Source organism: Notothenia coriiceps, unplaced genomic scaffold (genome assembly GCF_000735185.1).
Source record: "Notothenia coriiceps isolate Sejong01 unplaced genomic scaffold, NC01 NC01_scaffold00020081, whole genome shotgun sequence".
Lineage (NCBI taxonomy): Eukaryota > Metazoa > Chordata > Actinopteri > Perciformes > Nototheniidae > Notothenia > Notothenia coriiceps.
The window spans coordinates 250,033-260,913 of record NW_011352782.1 but is presented as its reverse complement, the minus strand read 5'-3'; the positions used below and the strand labels follow the sequence as shown (position 1 = coordinate 260,913).

The 10,881-nt window shown below is 40.4% G+C and overlaps 1 protein-coding gene and 1 long non-coding RNA gene across 2 annotated transcripts in view; one reads left to right on the top strand and one right to left on the bottom strand.

Moving 5' to 3' along the window:
• Nucleotides 1-2,428: 2,428 nt before the first annotated feature.
• LOC104952478 (uncharacterized) lies at nt 2,429-4,229 on the bottom strand. Its single transcript, XR_799115.1, has 4 exons — nt 4,173-4,229; nt 4,027-4,092; nt 2,954-3,024; nt 2,429-2,491 (listed from the first exon to the last, which is right to left on the bottom strand). It is a non-coding gene; the product is annotated as an uncharacterized lncRNA (long non-coding RNA).
• A 2,082-nt stretch (nt 4,230-6,311) lies between these two features.
• Nucleotides 6,312-10,881, top strand: part of LOC104952511 (protein shisa-6 homolog) — a 65,845-nt gene continuing 61,275 nt past the window's right edge. The window contains exons 1-2 of the mRNA XM_010779348.1: nt 6,312-6,443; nt 9,709-9,877. Coding sequence (XP_010777650.1) covers nt 6,312-6,443; nt 9,709-9,877 — 301 coding nt within the window. The remainder of the gene's footprint in view (nt 6,444-9,708; nt 9,878-10,881) is intronic.

Here is a 10,881-nt window from a genome sequence, read left to right as displayed (position 1 = left end):
AATTACAGCATCTTGTTTTGCACTAGGCGAGAGAATGTAAACACAAGCTGGTGGTCTGCAATAAAGGGTCTATAAAAGGTTTTTGCTCAATTTTTTAGGCCAACCCTGAGACTCTGCTCCCTGTCCTTCACCACTATTACGATGAGTGAGGATCCAAAATCCCTGAGCAAGTGGACTGGTGAGAATTCCCCTGTCGGTCCTCTCTAAACCTAGGTCAAGATCACGACTTGTGGACCCTAGTTCAAACTTTCTAGATTGGTTCAGGCTCATGTATACTCTACTCTCTCCGAATCGTAAATAGGAATAAAAATTTTATTTATTTCTAAGTAACATAATTACAAGTTCCTTCTGTCGACGTACTAAACGATTAGATTTTAGATTATCTAGGTTCGATTTTCTGTAATTTCAGAGATTTAAAACTAGGAGCCTTTCAATCTTGTTTTTCTTCGAAGGATTTGAAATTTAATTTTCTATAGTCATTCTGAAATAAGACTGTTGTTTAAAGACCTCTTAGAGGACTGACCAAAGTGTAGGTGTCCAAGCACTGGTTTCAGATGTCTAATAAAGTCGCACTACATCGGGTCTACCCTGAAAAAGAAAATAATTTTCACAAAAACCAAAACGTGTGCACTTTTTCATCTTAATAACGAAGGGTATATAACAGAGTCATGACTCGTTCTAGGTGAAGAGCATAAGGTCAAATTCAGAAGTGTCAAGAGACCGTCGTAAAACCTTCACTGCGCCGTGTCTAGCTCACGACGTCTCTATGTCCGCTGCCCTTCTCCTCTCCTCCTTTCCTCCCCTCTACTCTCCTTAGGACGATGCTTTCGACCTTACCCTTCTGCTGAAGTCGTCCTCTCTCCTACTCCCTTTCTCCTCTACTCCTTCTCCTCATCCTAATCTTATTCTCTCGTCCCTCTCCCTGCCTACTCTACTTCCATCCGCTAACTTTTTATACTCGCTCTTTACCTTATCTTTACCTTTCAGACCCAGAATCGGAACGAAGTCAGAGACCTCCTTTTTATGTTTACAAACCAAACTTGACAGGGAAATTTCTGTAGTAGTGTTACGAGCAGGCTAGCAGAGGGGCTACCACGCAACCTATTAATGAAGCTTTTAGACTGAATATCACATAAATATATGACTTTTAATAAAGTTATCTGATAGAGAGATATTTTTAGGGTATATATAGGTTGGATCTCTTAAAGTTTTATAACCTGAAAAAAGTCTTATTTTAGACCGAAAAGTCTTTTTTTAAACTGAAAAAAGTCTATCTTTATTTTTTTTTTTATAAAATGATTTTAATGAAAAAGAGTTTTAATTATATATTATTACTGGAAAAAGTCTTTTTAAGACTTTAGACTGAAAAAGTCATATTTAAGCCTTAAAAAACCCCTTTACTCTGAACATTTTTTAGATAGACCTGAAAAAAACTTGTTAAGACCAGTCTTTTTTTGACCCATTACGACTGAATAAAGTCTTAGTAATTTAAGTAAGAGTCCTGAAACCTTCTTTTAAGAGTGAAAAAGTCTTGTTCGGACTTTAGGACTAAAAAAAGACATTTTAACAACACTGGCAATAAAACTCGTGTAGTGACACAAAGTGGGAGATACCCCTCACCTCCTTTTGTTCCAGTGACCCTACTGGTGATTTCTGAAGAGTTGACGTGTCTGAAAAACGATGGTTGTTACCAAGTGGCTGAATAGGACTAATGAAGCTCAGCGTAAATTCAACCGGGAAGACAGTCTTTACTCTTCATTCACTATTTCCATGTTACTACTCTCTCTCCTCTCAATAAGTGATCGGGGGCGTCACTCCCCAGCTTAACCAATCACTTCGCTCTATTCTCACAAGCCTATCATAGCGCTCCACTAAACCTTTTAAATCTGCTCTCCCCTCTGACAGCTGTCATTTCAGGTGACTCGACGCAGCCCTCCTCCACCCCTTTTCACCTCCTGTCCCTCTGAATCCAGGGTCAAGCTAAGCCGCTCCTTTTCAGACCGAACCCAACTACCCATTCACCAGCACCAGGGTCTAGACCCCGGGGGGTTTCATCGGATCGGTTCTCCCCTCCAGAATGATATTCCTGCACAACGGGGCCTCATCGCCAAAATTAACATTACATTCATTTGTGTATTCCTGGAAATAAATATGTATTCTTACATCAAAACCGTCTCTCCAGATTGAAATGGTAGTAGTAGTTTGAACATTATGTCGATAACATCTAGCTGTAGTGTTATGGATATCAGCTTTAAAGCAAATGACTGTAACTTCCTGTTTCAGTAATAATAATAATAATAACACATTCGATTTGAAAAGCTAATATTGCTAACAGCAATCCCAAGGTGCTACATGAGGCATCACAAAAACAAACAAAAGTGCAAATGTAATACAGTCTGTTAGATAAGTGTTAATGAGTTAGACAAACGTTCACCTTCAAGTCTCTGTGAACAATGTTCTTCCGATGACAGTAGTGCACCGCAGACACAATCTGAGGAGAGACAATAGAGAGGGAGAGAACAATAATAATAAGAGAAATGAGAGAAGATCATTAATATTGCCTTCAAGTAGCTCAGATTTGATCTTAATCAGATTTGTGTTACAGCAAAAAATGGCAAATAAGACAAATAAGTACACAACCATGGCTAAAGAATTAGGAGCAGCAATTTAAAGAACTGGGACATTGGTAACATTTAAGTTGTTGAGATATTGTAAAAATGTTGGGACATTTATAACAATGTATGTCTTTCAGATAAAGGTTATTATTGCACAGTATTGCAAGAAAAGTGAACATACTGAACTGCAGGTTAAATCATTTGTGCAATATTTCAAAACCCAATGGAAAACTCCCACTGCTTTTTGTCAAGGGAGCCCTTGTGATGCTCCCTTCTGGGTTGGCCAGCAACAAATGGACAGACAGAAACATAGACAGAAAGAACCATGTTTTACAGACCTGTCTGAACTTGGCTCTGGCCTCCTTCTCCTTCATTCTGCCGTGAGCCACGAGGTAGTCGAACACTTCGCCTGAAAGGGGGCGAAAAAAAAGTTAGACTGTCTATCAGGCAAGCATGTATTAACATATTCCATGACTAGACTAAAAAGCAGAAAGGTCCACCGACTACGTTGTCTTCATTAACAGTTTTGGTGTACCTTCTATCTTAATAAATCAATGTATATCTTGGTTGCGACACCCCTGCCCACTTCCCATAATAACATATCTTAAGCACCAACACTTGCAGAAGATGGATGCAAATACTTCCCTAAGTATGTATTTATGTGAGATCAGGTGTATAAGTTCTCCAACACTCTGGGTGTGTATTAATTTGGAGTGAGGCATGTGTCCAGATTGCAAAAACATGTTATTACAGGAGCAAATGTTGCAATCTCATAAAGAGGAGAAACCTGATAACTGTCCCGGGGGAAATTGGTCAAGGCGTATGTGTATGTGGAAACACCTTGTGCTTTTTTACTGGGACATGACACATCAAAAAAAAGTACTGACACTCCCAAACTGCTCAACATTCTTGGTTCACTTAAATCCTATTTCAGGTCTCCATATAGATGTGTGTTGTGTACATGTATGCACTCCAGCCATACATTTGATCCTAAATATCCTTACAAAGGAAACGGGGCTGGGGTCTGGGTTTAACAGAGCAGCATTTTGAGCTGCCTCCTTATTAGGTATTGGAAGAAAGAGATCACACATAAAGAGAGAGCAGTGGAGAGAGATTAGGGGATTACAAGGGGGAAGAAAGACAAATAATGAAGATACAAAAATAGAGTAATGCATGGGAAAGTGGAACAGTGTTGAAGAACAAGAGGAATACAAAAAGAAAGAGAGCACTCTGCCTTGTTCAGAGACGGATGTGAGATCTCACAAATGAAAATGAAAATAAAAGGATTGGACCCGTTAATTTGATACCTAATGAGTCCATCAGTGTTACTATATCGTTCAGTCAAAGTGATCATTCTAACTTTAACCATTCACTACTTGGCAACATTCATGAGCGTGGGGGGGGCACTCACCTCCGCTAGCGTACTCCATAATCAGGTAAAGAGTCTTCTCAGTCTCAATCACCTCAAACAACTTCACTGTAACACACCGAGGAAGAGGAGTTAGCAAAGGCCAGCATGGAAACACACGTAGATGAATTCTCTGCAGCGGAACTCACCTATGTTGGGATGGTTCAGAGTTTTCATGATGCGTACCTCTCGAAACAGCTGGAACACACAAGAAGACATGAAGTTAAACTCATGTTAGCTTCATAAAATGCTGTTCGAGAACAAAATGGCTCTAACCAGAACACTTATTAATACGGAATCTCATGCTGTTACACATTTTGGGTTAGGCTTTTTCAATCATACGACACAAGACAGTTAACCACATACATAGCAGTCTTTTTTTGTAAAAATCAATATACGTACACAAAAAAAAGAATGTATTGTATGTATTTTGTCAACAGATTACACATGACTATAATAGGTTAGTTGAAACCAATAATATGAAGTTTAAATAAAAAAGGTTCAACTTAATAGTATTGCTTTCAACTAACGTTACCTAATACAGTTATGTGTAATCTGTTGAGAAAATATTAATGAAAACTTTGAGTGTAGACACAATGAACACTACTAAGTAAAAACACTTTGAAAATCTAATTGTCTGACACAGTCCATTTTAAAAGAAGGAGCATTTTTCCTCTGATTTATTTCCCATGTATTCATCCAATGCATTGTTCTTCAGTTCATTCATACGATCCACAGCTGGTGTATACACCCCCCCCATTCATCTCTCCGACCACCTCTAGACCCAGGCCACCCAAGGGAGAGTCTCAATAGTGCAGGGCCGGCAGCGTGGCCTCCTCCCCTGGGTGTGCCCCCCCCCCTCCCATCCATCACTGCTTCAGACTGCTGCCTCTGATGCCCTCTCCCTCTCTGTCCAATCAAAGTAATGTATCATTTGTAAAAGCACCAGGGAAAATGCAGCAATGCTGATGTACACATAAAGGATGTTTACTTCTAACTCCAGATTGAATTAAAATTAATTGAACCGCAATTTCACCACAGTCATGATGACAATCTGGAATACCAGGTGAAATCTCAAGTTAATGACCATTGCAATTGGATGTTAAACTATCATACAGAGTAATCATGCGTTTAATGAATGAATGAATCATGAACTTTTAATACACATACTGTAAGGGTCTGCAAACAGCCTGTGTGAAGTGTTTAACACATCAAGCCTTTCATCCATCACTGCTTGTTCTGGTTTGGTTATTAGTGTTAAAGTGAGACATTCTGACCCTGAGGTAGAGTGTGTGTGTGTCGAGTCATGATGTGTGTGTGTGTGTGTGTGTGTGTGTGTGTGTGTGTGTGTGTGTGTGTGTGTGTGTGTGTGTGTGTGTGTGTGTGTGTGTGTGTGTAGGCCAAAGCTAACGAGTGTCAGGACTATTTCTGTATTAGCAGCAGTAATATAAAATTGAAAAATAAACAACACCTTTGTTGCTGAAACAGTGCATGTTTTTGAATGTTCATTGTACTAATCCAGGTAGGGGGGACTAAGTGCTAACATACTGTACGCCTTGTTTACTGTTCCTACTGGAATTAATTAGTGTGTGTGTGTGTGTGTGTGTGTGTGTGTGTGTGTGTGTGTGTGTGTGTGTGTGTGTGTGTGTGTGTGTTGAAGTGCAAATATATATACTACACATGTAGACAAGATGTGCATTACTCAAATAGGACACAGGTGTACATTGGGCACATAACTGCAAATGCACGTAACCACACGTAACCACACACACACACACACACACACACACACACACACACACACACACACACACACACACACACACACACACACACACAGTGTGTCATTGAACTAAGTGCATCAGCTGTTCATCTGAGCTTTAAGAGGAATTACTGGCTAAGCCCCTCCTCCCTCACCTCTCTCCTATACACCCATTTACCTCTGTCTTCCTCTCACTCTCTCCCCCACTCTCTTATACTCCTTTTCTATCCCCTTTTCACTCCTTTTTGCTGCATACATTATCCACTCACAGTAATGCAATCTGTGACCTATGCTGTTTGGGATGTTAGATATAGAAAGAATACAAACATGTTTCCAAAACATATGAGGCTGATATATGGCTGAAAAGAGACGAAGGAAGCAAAAAGCTCAGCAGCTGGCCAGGAAATGAAATGCTGAGTCACTGGTATTGATTGAGCAGTTCAATCAATCCTGGTGCTGTGCTGCGTAGCAGAAATATCCTTTCTTATCACACTTGGTAAATAAAGAATTCTTGGTTAGAGCAAACATGTCTGACGCTGACATTTGTCCAGAGATCCAACAGAATAACTTCACTCTCCTGGCTTTTTATGTTCACCCTCTCTTCCTGGTTATTATCTCCCATGGCGATCGCCGCGTCACTGTTGCCATACCAACCCAGGTATTAATCCCTGAGCCAGAGCTTCCCAGGGAGTTGTTGGAAGTCATGGAACGCTAAAAACATGGAGGAGAAGTGCTCACACAGCTGCTGCCGTGCGGAGGCCTTACATCACAGAAGGTACTGATCATGTTTTATTCAGAATTTAAGTGTGTTTAAAAAACGTAAATGCTTCCAAAGTTATCGTGACAAAACACAAATACATACGATATATTCCAAAAAGCCTGGAGTTATTCATCAGCTGTCAGACATCTTTTAATCCAAGCTCTCGCTGCTTTTTTCAAGGATTTACAACAAGCAACCTAATGACCAAGCTTTTCCCTATTCCGTCTCTTTTTCCAATAAGGGCAGTGCTGCACGGTTTGATTGATGTGTCTGGTCTGTCCACCTTTGACCCATTTATCCAGATTGTGCATCTATATTTGTCTCCCTTTTTTTTGCAAACAAGTACGTTCACACAAACACACAAAGATGTGCTATGTTGCAATGTGGACATTGAGAAATGAGGAATTGATAATGCTTGTCTAGCAGACATATTTAAATAGCCAGCCTTCATCTTGCATCTCTACTGCACGACACAGTCTAAGTCACAGCTCTACACTCTGTACTCTACACAGTGTGAAACTTCCTCTTATCAGCCGCAGCCAATCATGAGACCAGAGACATTCAGAGGAATAAGTGGGCAGAGAGACAAAGAACGACAGAGTGAACACACAGGCCTCTCTCCACTCCCACGTCAGAGAACTCTTGTGAATAACCATCTGTTTATGTGTGTTTATGTGTGTGTTTATGTGTGTGTTTATGTTTTCTGCTGAATCTTACTCCAATCTCTTGTAAGTATGCTGTTGTCCTGTTTCATATGTTAACACTTTATAATAGTAACATACAGAACCAAGTATGTTTTAAATGCTCTCTTCCCTGCAGTGTGCTGATAATCTGTGTGTGTGTGTGTGTGTGTGTGTGTGTGTGTGTGTGTGTGTGTGTGTGTGTGTGTGTGTGTGTGTGTGTGTGTGTCTTTAACTCTGAATGAGACGGTCCATTACTGACTGGAGTTGAAATGAAACAGTATATAGCGGCTAGGGTTGCAACTAAATATTAGCATATTTGAGAGGCGGAAAAGAGGATTTTTGGTAATTTGTTGCATGAAACATGACTTTCACAATTAAACAATTATCAAAATAGTAGTTGCAGAGGCTTTGTACTAACGTTATGCCAGAGTTGGTGCACCTCAACAAAAAGACTACACCTCGAGCACATAGAAGTCTGCTCAGTTTGGACTGCACGTGTTTCACTGAATTGTTTCTGATGCAGGCAGGGATTGTCGAAATATACCAAAACATCAAATCAGTCATAAAGAATGATCATAGAAAGCCAGTTCCTTTGCATTTCATTACCACAAAGTGAATGAAAGAATCTAAAAAAAGATACATTTCGCTATTTATAAATGCATAGCAGTTGTATCCTTTTCCGTAAACCGTAACACAGTCATTCTTTATCACATAAAAACAAAAGGTTGTAAACATGATGCTGAATGAGAGGATCGGTGCAGTGCTATCAACAGGTGAAAGCCAACGTTCAACTATAAATATTTTCCTTGCCAGATTATTTCATTTCATTTTCATTTCAATCTTTATTTCGAACAGATTAAAAAAATAACAAATACAAAATAACAAATGTGAACAACAGAATACCGTATTGTTAAAATACAGTATTTATCCATATTCATGATAATATTTATATATTCAACAAAAACAAAGTCTTCATATTAATAATAATAATAAATCATATGTGGCCAAAAGGGAGCAGGAGGAAGCAAATGCTTATTAATTCCCACCCTTTACTTGATCAATGATTGTCCTTTAAATCATTATGCAAGTTATTCCTACTTACATTTATACATACATACAATCATTTCTCATCTTCAATCATCTCTCTTCATTCTCATAGTTTTCCCAATTTTTTTTTCTGAACATCCTTTTAAACTGAATTATGCTTGTGCTTTGTTTTAACTCCTGCTCCAAACCATTCCATAAAATCACCCCACATTACAAAATGATTTAAAGTTGAAGTAACCCAGCACATTTGTATAGAATAATTCTCCAAGTCTGTTTGAGAAAGTTAAACAGAACTATCTTAGACTCTCCTCGATGCATAAGATTTTGGCATCTCCCACTTTTATGTCTCATTTTTAAATAATTCATCCTAATAAAACCACTTACTATAAATAAGTCCTAAATCGTGACACCTGAATCAAATAAAGTTTAAGTTGTACTTTGGAATTATTTATCAATTTAATTCCTGGTCACAAGGTCTGGCTAACACTTTTATCCATTCAAAATGATTGAATGGATGAAGCTATATTCTTCTTTCTCACACACATTTCAGATATGTTATCAAAGGCCTGAGGAAAACTAGCCTCAGCCCATGCTGATGCCTCTCTCTCCCTCTCCAGCAGGGTGGAAAGCCCATACTGAGCGGTGTCCTGCAGCATGTTTCAGGCCCTAATGAGAAACATTACTCAAGGATTTCCCTTTGCTCTTTCTCCTGTCGCCGGGGAACATGTGAATAGACTTTTGACCCCGGCTCTCCCTTTGTAGCCTGTTGCTGGGAGAGCTGCCCTTCTACATTATCCCAATAAAATGCACACGTAAAAAGCACTGCTCTCCCCAAATACTCCCATTCCCTTAATGTACAGCAGAAATTGGAGCTCACAGGCCTATCAATGAGAGGATCTGAATCATTCATGCAGAGTAGCTGGAGTTGAATTTAGGCCTCATAGCTGGCTGGCTGTTTGACCCAGATCCTAAGAAGCCTGACTCAGCTTTGGGAAATAGGGAGGATCAAATGTAGTTTTACAAGAGGTTGGCTGTACAGTAAGGAGAGGGAGGGTGATAAAGAAAGTGAAAGACCCAGGCAGACCGTAAAACTTCTCTTCTTCTACTCTTCTGTTCCTTTGAAGACAAGCTGGTGGGAAACCTTCTGCTCTCCCTCTGTCTGTCCTCTTGTCCCTTTATTGTCTAATTATTCCCTTTACGCTCTGGCACAATAACAACAATGAATATTATAGCAGCAGCAATATGATTATGCACAGACACCCACACAGACACAACATGCTGCACACAATAACAATGCAGATAATGGGATTACACATGCACACAAAGGCAGAGCAGAGAGCGTGTCGGGCTGCCCGTTTATCGGCCTGTTATCATACACGTAGACACACACACACCATTCTGTTCAGTTCTGCTCTGTATCTTGTCTTTCTCAGGGTCCCTACTCCTGTCTGTGCCAAGGCCTCAATAACACCGCCCTCCCCCCCACGCAACCAGGCCCGCCTTTTGTTCGCCTGTCTGGAATTCAGCTCCTGGCTGAGGGGACCTGGGCGAGGGACAAAACACACTTCAATGCATTAGATGGTGGCCGTGCCGTGCCGTGCCGTACACAGACACACACACACACACACACACACACACACACACACACACACACACACACACACACACACACACACTCTCAGCACACACACACACACACACCCACCACACCACACACACACACACACCACACACACACCACAACAACACACACACAACACACCACACACAACACCACACACCACCACACACACACAGACGATTATCAGGCCACACTGCAGGGGAGAGAGATTTAAAACATACTTGTTCTGTGTTGACTATTATACAGTGTTAACATATGAAACAGGACAAAGATACTTACAAGAGATTGGATTTAAGATTCAGGGCAGAAACCCTGTTCTCGTTTCATGGCACTCACACCATCACTTTAACTATTTGCTGTGTTCAGGTGTAGTAGGATAGGTCAGATTTCCAACTCTGCTTATTAAAACACCTTTACAAATGTGTTTATATCTTCCTAAATAAAATCAACACCCCCAGGCAAAATATATAAGAGGAACCAACGGTTTACAGTGTGCAGCTGTAAGCTTGGGCAGACAATAGTTGTTTTATCAAGTCCAGCCTACACTGATAGATATTCAAATAGTAGTAGACGATAGCCACTACAATTTAAACAGTTGAAGAAGATGAAATCTGTAATGAATAAATTACCTCGTACAATAGATATGTATGCAGGTACGAGTACGACTTGTATGTGCCGGGTTTTGAGATTGCATTTGCAGGCTCCCGCACACATAAATAACCAGTGAAATATGTTGCAGAGTCACACTGTACTTGGCAACATATGAGACTCATTTTCTCTGCCTTGTACTGGGCACTTTGGTGAAATAAGGACGAACAGAAGCAGAACTGGGTTGTTCTCTTCATGGCGCTCCTTTCCACTGCAGGGCCTCGCACTGCTTAGCATAGTACCGTATAGTTGAGGCCGTTGGTAGGCAGGGCTCACTTCATGCTGCGTTTCCATTACAGTTTAGTAGCTGGGCAGCAGTCAACTTAGTAACGCGGAG